We start from the raw sequence: 18,785 nt of genomic DNA on the forward strand, positions 1-18,785 counted from the left end.
CCTTCACATCATGGCTTTCTAGAGCAGGGATGGAACACAGGTCAAACACCTTCCTTGGTGGCCATCAAACTTCAGCTTCACTACAGGTTTATAAAGGTTATTTTAATTTTAAAAATGCAGAGGACATGCTGTAAAGCTAACAAAACACCATCTGCTCACATCTACCAGTAGTCCTCAACTTGCAACCATTCATTTAGGGACTTACAAGTTACAACATTGAAAAAAGTCACTTACAACCAGTCCTCCTGCTTATGACCATCACAGCATCATGTCAGATGTTGTTAATGAACTGCATTAATACAGCAGGGGCTCCTGCTGTATGGTCGTGTCTTCAGAATTTGGGGGCTTTGCAATTAGCATGTATTTATGACAGTTGCAACATCCTGGGGCCATGTGATCACCATTGGCGACCTTCCCAATGACTTACAATAAGTAATGTCAATGAGGATACCTTGATTCACATAACAATTGTATGATTCACTTACAAATAAATCAGGTGTGATTCATTTAACCTTATTTAGCAACACAAATTCTGGTCCCTAAAGTTGAAGACAGCGTATATATTATTTTGGAAAAACACCTTTGGGCCCCTCAAAGTCTTATTGGAATCATAGACAGCATATCCAGATGGGGATGAGTTCCTTCACCTGCTGATGAATGGGTGCTTTGTGATTTACCATACCCACTAGGTTCCCCTTGCACATATGTGCTAGTCATTCCCGACTCTAGCGGGTGGTGCTCATCTCTGTTTCAAAGCTGAAGAACCAGCGCTGTCTGAAGACATCTCCGTGGTCGTGTGGCCGGCATGACTAAATGCTGAAGGTGTATGGAATGCTGTTATCTTCCCACTATTTTTCTACTTGCATTTTTACATGCTTTCGAATTGCTAGGTTGGCAGAAGCTGGGACAAGTGACAGGAGCTCACTCCGTTATGTGGCTCTAGGAATTCGAACTGCTGAACTGCCATCTTTTGATTGATTAGCTCAGCGTCTTAGCCACTGAGCCACTGCGTCCCTCAGTTCTACAGCTAGGAAATTCACCATTGGAGGCTATGGATGCAAGCTCATTTCCCATCAATGATGGTAGGACATAGAAGAAAGTGGGACAAATGAGTGAGAGGCAGAGCTTTCAGAATAGAAAAAAAGAAATAAGACTTGGAAGAAACTTGGCTTTTTGCTCTTGTCCAGGTCGGAGATCAATATCCTGCCTGCCTCACCTTTTGCTCTTCACCCTCATTGGCTTAAGATCCATTAAAAATGTTTTCAATCTCTTGGAAATACAGGAAGATATTTTATGATATGATGGCATCCAGCCAGTGATGGGATATGACCGGTACGCCCTGGTACAGGCATACCTGTGCCTGCTGGGAGGTACCGTTCCAGTATGGTGCTCCAGAGGGCCCACCCACCCACCCGCCCTCCTTACCTGCATCTGAGCAGATCAGGGCTTCCAAGCATGCGCACAGAGCATACGATGCCTGCATGATGCTCTGCCAAGCAGCTGGAGCATCACAGGCTGTAAGTACACATGCGCGCACTGCGCACGTGCATGTGGTGGACACCCATCTCCGTTGCAACATACTGGTTGCAATGGGATCTGGAACCCACCACTGCATCTAGGGGTGGGTTCCGGCCGACAACACTAAAAAAGGGGGAAAATATGTTTTGTCAATGATCAAGATGGTGCCGCCTCCGATAGAACCAGTACGGTCAAGTGTCCGGCCGAGTTACTACCTATTCGTCCAAACCGATCCGAACCAGAAGGAACCCACCTCTGGTGGCATCCCAAAGAAGCATGAAAGAAGTTTGAAACACTTTTTTTAAGAAGGGGCTTAAGTGAAAAATAGCCGTGAACTTGTTTGGGAGTGGGAGGGGGTTGGAACAAAACAAGGCAGAACATCCCACAATTTTTATAAAGATAACTTAGATATATTTCCAGAAGCCACAAGACGGAGGCTGGGAGCCGCATACATCTTGCAAATCGCCTCCCTCTGCTCTACCATGAAGTTCACAATGGGTTGCAAGAGCTGAGCCTGAAGAAGACAATAATCACCCAGAGCCCATTCTTTGTACTATATCCATTGGAAGGAGAAGTATATCCATTGGAAAGTTGCAAGTAACAGGCCTAGGAGTGAGCTTGAAGACCTCACTGAACCAAAGTTTAAACTAATATAATTTCAAAATGTACCAGATTAATATTTCTAATGTGCTGACTTGTGTCTGCATTTTCTGCAAAGTTTGCATTTGTATGGATATATTTAGAGCAAGAAGAATGAGATGGTGGGAAATGAGGAACTGAAAGTAACCAGTGTCTGACAACTTCAAATGTACATGGGTGTTTGCAGAAAGTGACGGTTAGTGACAGTCAGTAAGAAAGAACAAGGAAGTGAAAGTTGCAGAAGGTAGGAGTTCTCAGACAGGCACATTAAAATGGGGTAAGTGAAGGAGGGCTCTGCAAAAAGAGGAAGTTACCCTGGTAATATTCCAGGGGAAACAAATGATATGTGAAAAAAGATATAAAAATGAAGGCTTGTGATCATGTCGACACCATTGATGGTAGCTGCTCCTCATTGGACATAGCTGCTATCTCTGACCCGTGTTACAATTCGAAACTATGTAAGTACAGTCTTGCATCTTATGTATTGATGTAAATCTCTGTCATTTTTATCTTTGAACTAATCATGAAATAATAAACCCTATGATTCAAAGCAGAATTGTGGTTGCATGTTTGCATTTCTATTTTTTAGTGTCTCTCGTTTTATGACAGTCCCAAGCCCCAAAGTAGCTATTCATCTGCCCAGTCCCTTCCAATTGCTTACCCAAGTTGTCCGTAACAATAAGGGAACTCTGGAAAGCCTTGAGGGCACCTCCTACCAGATGGATGAAATCTTCAACCACTTTCATGAGGAGGACGGAACCAGGCAACACCTGCACAGGGAATGGAGGAATCAGAATTAATGGAGATCTCTTAAGGCAGGGATGTCCAAACTTGGGAATTTTAAGACTTCTGGACTTCAACTCCCAGAATTCCCCAGCCAGCTGGCTGGGGAATTCTGGGAGTTGAAGTCCACCAGTCTTAAAGTTCCCAAGTTGGACACCTCTCTCTTAAAGTCTTAAGAACGACTGGAGCACATGTCTGCAGAAAGGAGTCAGAAGACTGTTTTGCAAGTGGCTCCTCCTCCCAAAATTGCTGTCCCCACTCAGGGACAGGCCTGATTTTTATGAAAGTCATTTTCCCAAAGAAAAGTGGGAAGAGTTAGTGGCTGTGTCGAGAAAGACATGGTGTCATCAACACTTATGTCACCTAAAAGTTGAGGAACAGCAGTGGAAGTGTAAAATACAAACTCTAGCAACAATAGTGTGCAAAAAAGATTGTGACTCTGAATGCTTCTATATTTTTAAATCCAAACATTTAAATTCTAAATTTTCCGTATTATAGGTGAAAACTAGTGTTTTAAGTGGCACCTTTGATTTTTAAAAAAGTACTTTGATATGTTCGTATTTTAACTCCTGGCTAACTAATTGTGTCAGTGACTGCTCAATTCAGTCAAGAAATAAGATAATGCCACCTATTTTGATCACATATTAACAATTTGGAGTGGAATCAGTAATATTACTTGAACTGTCATGGACACTGTTCACTGCTACTAGCCAACTCAAGCTAGTATTTGCACTTTTGTAGAGAGCTTAACTATCTCCTGTTGTGTACACTCCATTCAGCTAAAGCTTCATAAAATGTAATCAAGAAAGAGAGAGAAAGGGACAAAGGGACAGACAGACAGACAGACAGACAGACAGACAGACACTTCCAATTCCCACCACAGGGACAGGTCTATGCCCAGCAACACACCTGTTGTGCATCTTCCCATTTCTCCCTGTTTTCTGCATCTACCATGTAGCTCACAACCTGGAAGAAACGCTGGAGGGAGAGAGAGGAGAAAGTGAAGGAAAGGGACCAGAAGGTGGGAAACAGTTTTAATATTTATGGCAATTTGGCCTTAGGCAGTTTTCTCAATTTCCCAGCAGCAAATTCCATTCAACCCCATTTTTATATCTCCTTATGTATTTGGCTGAAAATCTTTTGCTTGAATATTCATGCCCCTTTAAAAAAAACAAAACATTCACAGGCATTTTCTAGGACCTCCTGTGTTTGCAAATCATTTCTGCCCTTATTAAATGTAGATTTTTGTAGGCATCTGCCCTTCCTGAATTGTGTTTGCATATTCAGAGTGATGCCCATATTGCAAGCTTTCTCAAAAAAAAAAAAAAAAAAAAAAGAGTTCTAATTATTTTGAAGGCTTGAAATGGCTCTGTTTGTATACAAGTTAACATTAAGGCATTTTTATTGTTCCCTACCTTTGTGTAAAGCTGCATTCTGAACAGGCTCAAAAATTAAGAGGCAGAATCCGCCTGAGATATCCCACTAGTCATCATCATGTGTTTCTTTTGCATTTCTCCAAAAATGCCTCCTGGTGAGGCATAGATCAGAAGTAGAAAAACTGCTTTTGCATACAGGTTTAGCCTCAACATGCCCAAGTTTAGCTGAAGAAACTCTTGCAAACGAACTGCTGATTAGCCTTTGTAAGCCACATGGGAACTGGATGGCTGTGCTTAAAAAACCCATTTGAAGTGTTCTTCTTGTCACATGGTGCCTAAACAAATAGATATATAATGTCTGCTAGTGATGATGGCCTAGTTCCATGATGGCAAACCTAAGGCACGTGTGCCCAAAGCGGCATGGGGAGCCCTGTTGCCTGGCACATGCAGCGCTGCCTGTTCCTCTTCCGGGTTTCTGGCGCGCATGCACAGGTGACGATCAGCTGGTGTGCAGCAGTGCTGGAAATCGGAAGAGTTGGTAACTGGAGGACTTGCAGGCTGGTGTGCATGTGAGCACCAGAAACTGGAAGTTCATTTTCCAGCACGCACACCTCCCTGGGCAGCTCCTCTTCCTGGTTGTGATCCAGATGAGAGGGCGTGCGCATGAAGCACTCCTTTTTCAGCAGTTAGTGCTGCCCCCACATGTGCACTCCCTTTTCAGCACTCGGTGCTGAAAAGGTTTGCCATCACTGGCCTAATTCATTCAACTCATATAGCTGTGATGGTGAACCTATGGCACGTGTGTTAGTGCACACAAGACTTGCCTTGTCAGCTCCAGTACATGTCCGTGCGCTGGCCAGCTGACTTCAGCCTTCATTTTCAGCCATTTTTCGCTCTCCGGAGGCTTCCCTGAAGCCTCTGGAGGGTGAAAAACAACCCAATATGCAAACCGGAAGTTTAGGAAGGGACTTCCAGTTTGCGCATTTGGCCGTTTTTCCCCCTCCGGAGGCTTCAGGGAAGCCTCCGGAGGGCCTCCAGGGAACGGGGAAGGCCATTTTTGCCCTCTCCAGGCTTCTAAGCCTCTGGAGCCTGGGGAGGGTGAAAAATGGCTCCACCGTGCCATCCAGTGCCAAAAATGGTGAGGGGAGGAGGGCTGGGGTCGTGCGTGCATGCGCAGGATGGATGTCGCATGTGTAGAATTATGGGTGTGGGCACGCCCACACACACAACCCCCCTGCGCTCTCCCCACCTTTGGCATGGCAAAAAGGTTAGCCATCGCTGGCCTACAGAAAGGGGTTGGCTCCACAACTTAGCTTCATAACCCATAATCTTCTCACTCTCTTTTTCACATGGTCAAGGATGATGCATGGCTGAGTAAGGGCATCCAGTGGCATCACATCCAGTTTTCTCAGTGGACAGGATGGCCACATAGGACTGGGGCTTGGTGGCGAGAAGAGAAGACATCCTATGTTTTGCCTTGTTTCAGCCTCTGCATGGTGTGCTCCAGCTATCATAGCTTCCCAGTGGACGAAAAAAGAGATGTGAGTTCTCCACCAAGAGAAATGCTCCTGATTCTTCCCTCATTTGGGAAAGCAGTACACGTAGTCCTCGACTTACAACAGTTCATTTAGTGACCATGCGAAATTATAAAGTCACTGAAAAAAGTGACACAACCATTTTTTTCATACTTACGACCATGGCAGCATCCCCATGGTCACGTGATGGACAACTGGTTCACATTTATGTCAGTTGCAGTGTCCTGGGATTACGTCATCCAAGTTAATGGGGGAGCCGGATTCACTTAACAACCATGTGATTAATTTAACAACTGCAATGATTCACTTGGCAAATGTGGTAAGGAAAGTCATAAAAGGGGGCGAAACTCAACAAATTTCTCACTTAGCAACATAAATTCTGGGCTCAATTGTGGTCACAAGTCAAGGGTTACTTGTACGTGTTTTTAGAATGGGTAACCTCCCACTTTCTTCAATTGGGCCAGTACTGTGGAGTCTGATCAACAAAGCAGGAGAAGGTCTGGGGATTAGACCTCACTACAGGCTCCATGGAATGGAACTCCCCATACTAAGAACATGCAAAGCTGTGCTAGATGGATAAATAATCACAAGAATCTCAATCTTTAAAAACTGTGCTGCCAATAGCCGTAAATCCAAATGGTAGTGATCAGCTTTCCCTTTAACAGCAGGAATCTCCTGACTTGGCAACTTTAAGATTTTGTGGCTTTCAGCTCCCAGAATTCCTCAGCCAGCCATGGAATTCTGGGGGTTGAAGTCCAACAGTCTTAAAGTTGCCAAGTTTGGAGATTAAGTATATTGGGGTACACTAGGAGGCCCATCCCTGCAGCAGTAGCTACCCCAAACTCTGATGTCAAACTAACAACATGTGCTCAATGACATTATTATGCACATGCTGCAATTAGAAGCAAGCATGTGAGTGATAGTTTTGCATGATGATGATGTCATCAAGCATGAGGTTATTTGGACACCATGCTCCCAATCTTAGCATATGCATTGCGACCAGTCTCTTCAGCTCCAACGACCTCATGAACCTAAGAGTCAAAAAATGGTTTCTTCTCCTTCGGATGTCAGCATAATACCTGCACGTCATCTGAGGAAGGAATATAGGTGGCTCTTTTGTAAGTATCTGTGACATTGCGCAATATCTCCACTGAGAAGAGCAGGTCCCCACTGTAATAGCTTCGGCGGGCAACAAGCTCCAGCAGGCTACGGACCACCTGTGACATGCCCTCACCTGCCAGCATGCGCTGGCCCTTAGCCAGGTGCTCACGGAGCTTGATATGGAGAGGGAGACAAAGGGAACAAGGTCAGATTAAGGATTAAAACCAAGGATATTTTTGCTCTTCTGGTCCAACATATGAAAAAAGTCATTACAAGCATCCTAGGACTTCTACTCGTTCCTCAAATATAATGATGAAGATCTGCTATGGGACAGTTGCTCCCTTTGAAGCCAACTGATTCTGCACCAGCTGATTAGCACCAGATGCTCTTTCTCCCCAACTTTGGAAAGAGGACCTCCACAGAAGCATATAAAGAAAACTGAATTTTAGCATAAGCTGAACCTTAATGTCCTGGAAGTTGTTTAGCTGATTTGGATCCTTGCCCGTTTAGGAAAGGGAGCCAGGATTGACTTCTCCATACCAAAACTTCAACTCTCTATGAATACCTTCATAGGTCAGGGATTAAAACTTTTCAAGAGCTTCTATAGGAAAGCTTAAGCAGCCCTTCTTAAATTCTAGCCACAAATTACAGAGAGAAAATCCTAGGAAACAACTCAGCAGAAATGGAGAAATACAAGGTTACTGGATCTCTTCAATTTTCTCCCTAAGGCAAGATCTTTATTTTTCTCCCTACTTCTTAAGACCTGAATTAGTAAGATTGTCCAGGTAAGCAACTTTTGGCAACTCAGCTAAGGAGCACAGCTTCCTTGCTCAGGCAGATTAACACAAACCTCAATTTTCCCTTTGTGAGAATTTACTGAGAAATCAACACACATGGGATTATACTGCTCAGCCAATATTAACTTGATGAAATAATTCCTAACACCGGTTCCTTCATCTTTCTTGCCAGAGTATTTGTAGGTATCCTTATTTTCTATCATAGCATGAAGGAGAGCCAGTTAAAATGTAGTGAGAGGAACTGGTTTGAGAGCAGGGGTCCCTGGGTTCGAGCTTTCCCTCATCTATGGAACTTCCTGGGTGACTTCAAACAAGTGTCTCTCTTTCAACCCAATCTCCCACACTGGGTTGTTGTAGGGGGAATATGGAAGGAGGAAGTACTGTACACCATTTTGATTCTGAATGAAAGGACAAGATATAAATCTAATAAAAATCAATCTTAAAACCAGCTACCAGTTACTGATTGAACTAGGTTTTATGTGAGGATTTGAAGGAGGGTGATAAACCTGATCTTCTAGGTAAAGTAAAAGTAAAGGTTCCCCTCACACATATGTGCTAGTTATTCCTGACTTTAGGGGGTGGTGCTCATCTCCATTTCAAAGCCAAAGAGCCAGCACTGTCCCAAGACATCTCCGTGGTCATGTGGTCAGCATGACTAAATGCAGAAGGTGCATGGAACACTCGTATCTTCTCACCAAAGGTGGTTCCTATTTTTTCTACTTCCATTTTTACATGCTTTCGAACTGCTAGGTTGGCAGAAGCTGGGAGAAGTAATGGGAGCTCACTCCATTACATGGCACTAGGGATTCAAACCGGCAAACTGCCAAACTTTCTGATCAACAAGCTCAGCGTCTTAACCACTGAGCCACTGCATCTTTGATCCTCTACAGAAGATCCTCTTCATTCTCTAGATTGGTGTTTGTGTGTGCATGAAAGACAAAGCATCAATATGGGATTTTGAGAAAATGACTGGAAGTGGTAATTCTCCCTGCTTAGGGAATTCTGGTGTTGAACATCTATGGAAGAGTCAACTTGTACCTGGAATTAGCAAGTATTTTTTCTCTCTCTCCTGGGATACAGGATTTTGGTACATTGGGAGGAGGTTTAAAACTGTCCCATGCCCCATGTCTTCTTCACTAAAGAGTCTCAACATCTTTTTTATAGTGTGGTTGGTTTTGCAAAAAGTGTACTGAAAGCAAGTATTTGTGTGTCAAGAAAGGAGTTAAACTAGGAAGGCAGCAGAGACAAAACAGCAGCCAAGAAGACAGCAGAGAAACTTCCAACCCAACATCAGGACATCTTAGCAGTCTTCAATAGACTTCAGGCAGCAAGAAAATAAGGCTCTTCCAATATTTGAGGAGCTGTCACAGACAAGAGGGGCTCGATTTGTTATCCAAAGTACTAGAGGGCAGGATAAGAAGTAACCGGCAGAAGATCTCTCTCACTCACTGAAGAGAGATCCAACCTAGAACTAAGGAGAAATTCCCAACCATGATAACAATTAAGCAGAGTAACAACAGTTTGCCTCCTGGAGTTGTGGGTGCTCCATCTCTGGATGTTTTCAGGAAGAGCCCGAAAATCAATTTCTCCAGAATGATATAGGGCAGGGGTTCCAAAACCTGGCAACTTTAAGACTTATGGACTTTAACTCCCAGAATTCTGGAAGTTGAAGTTCACAAGTCTTAAAGTTGCCAAGTTTGAAGACCCTTGGTGTAGGGTTTCCTGTTGGGCTAGAAGACCTCCAAGGTCCCTTCCAATGCTATTATTTGGCATTGTGTCAAGTCTCAGAGCTGCAAGACCATGGAGAGACAGAATCAAGTGATGGGGGAGGAAGACAGTCCAACTACTGTCTGAAATCCCACAAAATCCTGAAAGGCCAGTCAAGGGCATTTTCCTGTAGCAGTCTAGGTCTAGAGGTCAAAGAACTAGCTGGTGGAAGAATAGAGTCCAGAGTTGCAGGAGGGAAGGGCTCTTTCCCAGGCAGCAAAGACAAAGAAACTCAGAATTTCTGGAATTCAGAACAAGAGGGAAGGCGGACCCTCCAAGCAATTCACAGTGTACAATTTAATAATTATGAAGATAATTGCTTTGTTCTCCCACAATTTCTGTCTATAGGCAAAGTACTCAGAGGTAGCTCTGCATGCACATCCTAGTTCGTTGGACCTGACACAGCTCCAAAAACAGAGGATTATGAGTGATTGGAGAAGGAAGAGGAAAAAAGGCTATTCTATGACTAGTGGTGGGATTGAAATAATTTAACAACTGGTTCTCTGCCCTAATGACCAGCTGGGTAGGTGGGCCTGAGTGGTCAAGTGACTGTGTGTGTGTGGCCAACTCAATGTCACTCACATTGATGGGCGCTCCGCCTTAGCTGTTACAATGTAATAACGGTTAACTGGAGAGGCAGTTTCTGTAAGCAGGGCAATGAAGATCAGGCTAGAAACAACACCTGAATGTTGCCTTCCTGCCTTCCTTACAGGGTTAGCCCTGTAAAAAAGAAAAGGAGATTTCTTCAGGAGTGGGTTTTAGCTGGCGTTACTGCTGGTTCACTCATGTGCACGCTTGGCACACGCTGTATGCGTGCTGTATGCATGCTGTGTGTGCATGCACAGTTCAATGGAAATTGTTCCGCGCATGTGCAGAACTCCAAAAAAAGTTGGTGATGGTAGTGACCGGGGAACTGGTTCGGGGCATGACTAGCCTGGGTCACTGGCGGTTCTTGGCCGAACCGAGCCTAACCGGTAGGAAGCCACCTCTGGATTCCTTCCAACAACCGGTTCTCTGAACTGCTTACTAAGTTAACAACTGGTTCTCCCAAATAGGTGCGAACCCACTGAATCCCACCACTGTCTATGACCACCTACAAAGGAGGGAAAAATTGGTTTCAGGTGCAAATGGACCAAGATTAGCTACAAGAGCTGAAGATCTATGGGGAAAAGAAAACATTTAAAGAGCAAAGAAATAGTTTAAGATAATGAGACACACGGCTACAAGCATGGGAATAGGAACATTCAAACAGAACACAGAGAAAGAGATTTGGAGATTAAGTATGAATAGAAATAGCTGTAAAGGGATAGCAGTGGGACGGCAGAGCACTCTTTCTTCCTCCTCCAGCTCTCAGCTCTGAGCAGTTTTACAGCTCCAGGATTTGATGGGTGTCTCTTGCTGCCTGAAGACTGTAGGTAATCCTCGACTTATGGATGATCACTTAGTGACTGTTCAAAGTTACAATTGCCCAGCATTTGATGTTCTGACATCTGCCCCCTCCCCACCAACAGTCATTAGACTGCAGTGTACGTTGTTTTTGCCAGAAACCAGCATGTACTTCTTGTCTCCGGCAAAAAACACCCATAGTGAACAATGGATTCATTGGAACAACCATGGTGTTTGCTTAATGACCCTGGCGTTCAATTAATGATCATGACATTTGCTTAGCATCCAAGGTGTTTGCATTAGAGCCATCACAAAAAAGTCATAAAATCAGGCATAATAATTTGGTGGTCCATTTTATGACTATCGGAATTTATGACCGGAATTGTGGGTTCAATATGACACAATTATGTCATGAGTCAAAGATATCACTTGGGTGGCTGAGGGAGGTTCTTGCCTTTGAGTTGGAGGTTTCTCTTTAGAATAGAATAGCAGAATTGGAAGGGACCTTTGATGTCTTCTAGTCCAACCTCTGCTCAGGCAGGAAACCCTACGCCACTTCAGACAAATGGTTATTCAACATCTTTTTAAAAACACCCAGTGTTGAAGCATTCACAACTTCTGGAGGCAACTTGTTCCACTGATTAATTGTTCTGACTGTCAAGAAATTTCTCCTTAGTTCTCAGTTGAATCTCTCCTTGATTACTTTCCACCCATTGCTTCTTGTTCTACACAGGTGCCTTACAGAATAGTTTGACTCCCTCTTCTTTGTGGCAGCCCCTGAGATATTGGAAGGCTGCTATCATGTCTCTCCTAGTCCTTCTTTTCATTAAACTAGACATACCCAGTTCCCACAACCATTCTTCATATGTTTCAGCCTCCAGTCCCCTAGTCATCTTTGTTGCTTTTCTCTGCACTCTTTCTAGAGTCTCAACATCTTTTCTACATCGTGGCAGCCAAAACTGAATGCAGGATTCCAAGTGTGGCCTTTTCCAAGGCATTAAAAAGCGGTATTAAACTTTATGTGATCTTGATTCTATCCCTCTGCTTATGCAGCCTAGAACTGTACTGGCTTTTTTGGTAGCTACAGCACACTATGCAGCACACTTTCCAGAAATTTTGCTGTCTTCCTGGCTTAATTTCTTTTTGACATATGCACCCATGTGCTTACTTTCAATTCTCTTTTAATATAGGGGGGAAAACACTATCCAAGGTAGGAGTGTGGCTGTTTTAACCCTCCTTTCTAGGTAGACCCAAAACCCCAGATCCCAGTAAGGAAAAAAATTCCTCGCTCATTCCAGGTTGCAAGTTCATATCTTGACTCCATTCACATTGGATGTTGACACTATTGCAAAGAGAAGAACAGCTGGATATTACACATTTTATGTATTTTGCCCAATATTCTGTTCCCCCTCTTTCACCATGCCAAGCCCTTCTCTGAACCAGGCAGGAGGTGGGTCAAGGGATACAGAAGAGGGAATTTCCAGGGGCCACAGTTGCCTTGCCAAAATTTGCACCTACTGAAAGATGTAAATATCGGTACTCATGGGAAATGCAGCGTGCGAAGCTGGGCAGACTCCAGTAAGCCACACCGTGAGAGTTGAGCAGGCACTGTCGGCTGGCAGATCCTAGAAAAAGAAGCAAGTCACTAGTTAAGCCCATCACTCAAAAGGACAGTACATCCAGCCCAGGGATGGGCTTCAAAATTTTTAGCAAGGGGTTCTCTGCCTGATTGCTGGGTGGGCGTGGCCATGGTGGATGTGGCCTAGTTGGTCTCTTGCACCACAATGTGTGTGTGTGTGTGTGTGTGTGTGTTTGCTTTTCCTGGGCTCTGGAGGCTTTCCTTGAGCCTCCGGGAGGACGAAAACAGCCTCCCCCAAACTCTAGTGGCCCTCTGGAGGCTGGAAATAGGCCCGTTTTCAGCCTTCCCAAACTTCCAGTAGAGTAGGCATGTTTTTCACCCTCTCCAAACCTCTGTGCAAGCCCTGCACTTAACTACATCCAAAACGGGCCACGTGGGGACTCCTAGGCAGGGCGGGGTGGACAGGGCCAGCCAGGAGTGGGATTTGGGGGTTCTCCGAACTGCACAGAATCTTAGCTAGAGGTTCTCCCGAACCCCTGCGAACCCCCAGCAGTCCACCCCTGATCCAGTCCCATCCAATTCAGTCACTTATTGCTCAGTGGTTGGGTTGGAGAGTGATGGGTTTGAAGTGACCCTAATGGCTTGTCACCTGCCCTGTAATCCAGATGTTAAGGAATTAAGAAACTCCTATTAGGGAGAAGGGAGTTCAGAAGAGTGTCAAGACATTGGCCACGACTGCATATGGAACCCACCATCTTGACTTCTTCTGAACCTCTGAGGACATCCTTGACTCTTGCAGATATTTGGTGTGCATTTAATAAGAAGGCTTAGCAACAGACCCTCAGTTCCTCAGTTGTAAACTGGGCACATTCTTTTGCTTTTATGGCAGGTAGATTTAGCATGCCTTTCTCTGCCTGAATTGCCTTATTAAAGCATTTTCAGTTGCAAATAACAAAAGAAAGAAAGAAAAGAGAGGAAAGAAAGGAAAGAAAGAAAGAAAGAGAAAGAAAAGAAAAGAAATGAAAATGCAGTATTGCATTACATTTTCAACCCAAAGCCCTTGGAAGTGAATAGGATCTATGGAAGAAATGCCTATGGGAAAACCTAAATTCTTTGGAAACAGCAATCCACTGTATTACACTTTATTTGGAATGCTTTTCAACTTCAAGTATAGAATAAGCAAGAATTGAAGTGAAAATTCAACCCAACCTTTTTTGAATGCCCTGACTCTCCCAGCTTCCATGCTAATACTGCTGTTGCCTTTCTAAATAATCATCCCCATTCTGACACATCACTGAGGGAAAGAAACAAAAAAATATATTTCCAATTTGCTTTCTTCAAAGTGTTTATTATTTATTGTGTTTATAGCTCTGGAGAGTGTGAGAGTTTGAAAATTGTGACCTTAGCAGTATTTTAAGTGGAAGGAGAGTCAGATGGGGAAGCCAACCTCAAGTGAGAGAGAAGATCCTAGTACAATCTCATTATATACAAGTCCTCAACTTATTGAGCCCACAATTTCTGTTGCTAAGTAAATTTATTTGTTTGTTAAATGAGTTTTGCCCCATTTTGTGACCTTTCTTGACACTGTTGTTACATGTTACATCTCTGCAGTTGTTAAGTTTGTAACACAGAATCTGGCTTCCTCATTGACTTTGTTTGTCAGAATGTTGCAAAGGGGATCACATGACCCGGGACACTACAACAAGGGGTGGATTGCTGCCAGAGGTGGGTTTCAGCCGGTCCTGTCCGGGACGCATGTACTGGTTGAAAGAATTTAGCATGCCTTCCCGTAGCAGGACGTCTGGGGGCCTGGTATCGGAATGGTCCCTCCTCTGGCCTGCCCTCCCCACTCGCCCGCCAGCAGAAGCCTTCCAGGAGGTTTTGGTTGGCGTGCGTGAGGAGGGAGAGTGGGGAATCACAGAGGGAGGAAATCACATGGATTCCCCACCTTCTTCATTGGAAATGAGGCAGCTGTCAGAGGAGAGAGCAGTGGGGGGGGGGGGCTTGTCCAACGAATCCTCCCCTCCTGTTCCTTCTTTTGCTGTTTGTACATGTCGCGCAGGTCGTGCTGCCGTGTCTTTCACAGCCGCCTATGTCAGCCTTTGTTTCGCTACTTCCTTTCGGCTGTCATTGAAATGGGGAGGGGAAGGCATGGTATTTGGGAAGGGAAGTTTTAAGTACAGGAGAGATTGTTAAAAGGGAGTTTTGTTCTCATCATCTACTGCGCATGTTGGAGATAGTGGATGGGCCTGCCAAGGCCAACTGTCCTGCATATCTACCTGATGATGTTTTTTGAAGATGGAACTCACATGACACCTGAGGAATTTGCAGATTGGACTAAGGATGGGGTTACCAGGGGGAGGGGTTTGGGTCACATATTGATATCTATGATTACGTGCGCTTTTGCCTCAGATCTTGCTTTGCTTAGCTGCTATTTTTTCATAACCAGTAAAAATACTCTTAATTCTGCAAAATGGAGTTAAGTGGTTTCTTTCTTAGTTGCTGAGGGAGGCTGGCTTGACAGCCTCGTTTCCAATGGGGGGGGGAAATCCATCTTTTCCGTCCCTCTCCATGGATCCCCGCCCGAATTGGAAACGAGGCAGCTGTGAAAAACAAGGCAGCGTGCCCCGCGCAGCATGTACAAAAAGCAAAAGAAGGAACATGAGAGGAGTTCCACGCAGGGCTTTTCAAACAGCCAAACTCCTCTCCTGTTCCTTCTTTTGCTGTTTGTACATGCTGCACAGGTTGCACTGCCTTTGTTTTTCACAGCCGCCTCATTTCTAATTGGGGCAGGGATCCATGGAGAGGGACGGAAAAGATGGATTTTCCCCCCTCCCAATTGGAAATGAGGTGGCTGTCAGATAGAAGAGGGCAGCACACACCATGTGGGCTTGTGCAACAGCGGAAGAAGGAACAGGAGGCAAGGATTCAGCTGTTGCACAAGCCCACGGGGACACGCTGCCTTCTTCTCTCTGACAGCCGCCTGGTTAAAAAGCCATAGCCCGCACCATTTTTCCCTGGGGGAGCTCCGCAGAACATCCTAAGACTGCATGCCACCACATCTGCCCTCTTGGAGGATAGGTTCTCTTCAGAAGGATGAGGCCCCACTGGCCTCCTCGCATTCTTTGTCTTCTGGCCACAGCCCCACACCGTGGAAAACATAGGCATGCACATGCCCCACACAATTACAGGCCCAGAGTGGGGAGCCTCTGCAAAATCCCAGGCAAGTGAGAACAAGTTCCCGCCATTACGAAGGCTCTGGAATGAGGGATGGAATCTTCACCATGGGACAGTAAAGCTCTGTCCGCCAGAGGCAGCAGGACCAAGGCCCTTCTCCCAACTGGCCCTTCCTCCCTCTGAGGGTGAGGGACCCAGCCAGAGGTTTCTTGCTTCCTTGCGTGGCAAGAGAGAAAGTTGCCTGAGCTGCATTTTGACTTGAAACTTGCTGTTCCAGCAACCCAAAGGGGACATTCTCCCAGCGGCATCTCAGGCAACTTTCTCTCTTGCCGCGCAAGGAAGTGAAGCCAAATTTATTTATTTAATATTCCACTCCAGCCTCCCCGCCCTACTACATTAAGATCCCCGCGCTTCCCATTCTCGCTGGAAGCACGCAGGCCATGCGAGTGAGCAGGAATGTGAGGCCCTCTGATGATCTGAGGGGAGCCGGGAGGTGCCAAACTGCACCCAGCTGTCCTCACTCCCTCCTGGCTAAGGGTGGGAGCACCTGAGACGTCACTGGGAGAATGTCCCCTCCGGATTGCCGGGACAGCAAATTTCAAGGGAGAATGCAGCTGCTGGAATCGGTGTGCCACTGCGCCTGCAACTTAATGCTCTCCAAGAAGCCTGCGTTACCAGGAGCAGCAGAAGCAGCAATACCGTGCGCCACCGCAACCCCCGGTGTCCAGAGTCCTCCTCGGGAGCCAGGCGGCCGTTTGTGCATCTCTCCTGAGCTTTTCTTTGGAGGTTAAATGGCAGGCACCCAGCTGGCAGAGCCTCCAGGTGAAAGGCAAGTGAAGGGCACAGTGATGGGAGAGACTGGCCATCTCCAAAGCCAGCTCTTGAGGAAGGACACAGAGATGAGTCCCAGGGCTCACTTGCCTGCCTCCTTCCTCCGAGAGCTGTGGGCGCCAGGGAAAATGAGGCTTCTTTGCCAGCTTCCCAATTGGCAAAACAGAAATTTTCACCAACTGGAAGGTATGTGTGTGTGAGAGAGAGCCGGGGGGGGGGGGCGAGAGAGAGAGAGAAAGAAAGAGAAAGAGTAAGAGAGCATGAAAGGAAGGAAAAGGGATAGATAGAAAAAGAGAGAGAGAGAGAGAAAGAAAGAAAGAAAGAGAAAGAAGGAAAGAGAAAGTAAGTGGAGGAGAGAGAGACACAAGAAAGAAAGAAGGAAGGGAGGAAGGGAGGAAGAGAAAGAAAGGAAAAAAAGAAAGAGAGAGAGAGAGGCACACAGACACAAGAAAGAAAGGAAGGAAGGAAGAGAAAGAAAGGAAGGAAAGAAAGAAAGAGGGAGGGAGAGAGGGAGATAAGAAAGAAGGAAGAAAAAAAGAAAAAGAGAACTTATGATCACAATTGAGCCCAAAATTTTGGTTGCTAAGCAAGAGCGTTGTTAAATGAGGTTCACCACATTTTACAATTTGGCCACTCCCATCCAGTCACATAATGGCCAAGCCACACCCACAAAATAGGCCACACCTACAGAATAGGTTTTTAAAAAATTTGAAACTTACCACTTGTTGCCACCAGTTTTACTACCAGTTCGCAACCCGTGCTCCATGCACATGCGCTGTTCAATGAAAATTGTTCTTCGTGCATGCACAGAAAAATTTACAGTGAACTGCGCACATGCAGTCACTAAAAATCAAAATGGCATCGGCCAGCGTCAGCAAGGGAACCAGTTCGGGGGCGTGGCAGGCCTGGGTCGCTGCCGGTTCTGAGCCCCAAGCCTGAATTCCCCTATCAATTCGGCCAAACTGGGAGCAACCCACCTCTGACTGCAACCATCATAAATATGAGTCAAGTGTCAAGGGTCTGAATTTTGTTCATGCAACCATGGGGATGTTGCAACCACCTAAGTGTGAAAAATGGTCATGTCACATTTTTCAATGGCTTTGTAACTTCAAACGGTCACTAAATGGACTGTTGTAAGATGAAGAACTACCTGTTTTTCATGTCACATTTATTTTTTATTTTATTTATTAAATTTATTGGCTGCCCATCTCACTACAGGGCAGACTGAGTTTCCTTATTTGGAGTATGTCCCCCAACATTTGATTATAGCCTGTTTGTTTGTTTTTTTCTCTTATAAGATAGAAACCAAGCTATTCCTTTTTAGTTGAAGTATGGAGCTTTCTATTTCTTTATTTAACAAATTTATAAAGTTTTCCATCAATACAAGGAACTCTGGGCAGCAAAGGGACATAAAACATAACCAAACTATGTTTGCTCTGATTCATAAGAAAATGGGTCGTGGCCCCTAAAAATGTCATTAGCAATTTATCACACAAAAACTCAGTTAAATCTATCAACGTTCCCCGCACAAGGCTTAGGGGAACAGCTTATGAAAGCTTAATAGAATTGTGGCCATCAGGGACTGTTCTACAAGACAGTTAATGTAATAGAGAAGGTACACCTCCTGGGGCTCAACAATGACATTGCTTGCAGATGTGGTGGTGTAGAATCTCCAGATAAAGCAGAGGATTCCACAAAACCACAGGGGGAGATTCCACAACAACAGGGGGGGAGAGGCTGGTTGACTTAGAGTCACTCCATGGGAGGAAGTGAAAGAGGCCAGACTCCTGAAGTCTTCATCTGCCTGTTCCCAAGAAAATCTCACAGTTCGTTTGGTGAGATTCTTATAAAGAGAACAACAATAAAGGTGCTAGTTTGACCTACTCATAGAGTCATGCTGGTTCCTTGCACCTGACAGGGATGCCTGGCAGAAACCATCAGGGACAGGTGGTCCCACAGGTAACCTAGCCCCATTCTATGCAAGGTGAAAGTGGCATCTTGAATGGCACTCAGGTCAGTCCTGTTCCCATAATGAAGTAGGAATGTTTATATTGAAGAATTTTGCTTCTTTCAATATGCCGCCTTTCATCGTGGGTCAAAGCAATCATGTTTGAAAAAGAAGGCTTGGAAAAAGTATAAAGGTAAAGGTTCCCCTCGCACATATGTGCTAGTCGTTCCCGACTCTAGAGGGTGGTGCTCATCTCTGTTTCAAAGCCGAAGAGCCAGCACTGTCCAAAGTCATCTCCATGGTCATGTGGCCGGCATGACTAAATGCTGAAGGCGCAGAGAACGCTGT

The 18,785-nt window shown here is 45.2% G+C and overlaps 1 protein-coding gene across 1 annotated transcript in view; it reads right to left on the reverse strand.

Moving 5' to 3' along the window:
• The window catches only part of ADGRB2 (adhesion G protein-coupled receptor B2), a 256,805-nt gene that overhangs the window by 103,313 nt on the left and 134,707 nt on the right, over positions 1–18,785 (reverse strand). Inside the window, 4 exon segments of the mRNA XM_032227776.1 lie at positions 2,819–2,927; positions 3,850–3,918; positions 6,931–7,125; positions 12,421–12,527. Of these exon segments, the coding sequence (XP_032083667.1) occupies positions 2,819–2,927; positions 3,850–3,918; positions 6,931–7,125; positions 12,421–12,527 (480 nt within the window).

Source organism: Thamnophis elegans, chromosome 12, assembly GCF_009769535.1.
Source record: "Thamnophis elegans isolate rThaEle1 chromosome 12, rThaEle1.pri, whole genome shotgun sequence".
NCBI lineage: Eukaryota > Metazoa > Chordata > Lepidosauria > Squamata > Colubridae > Thamnophis > Thamnophis elegans.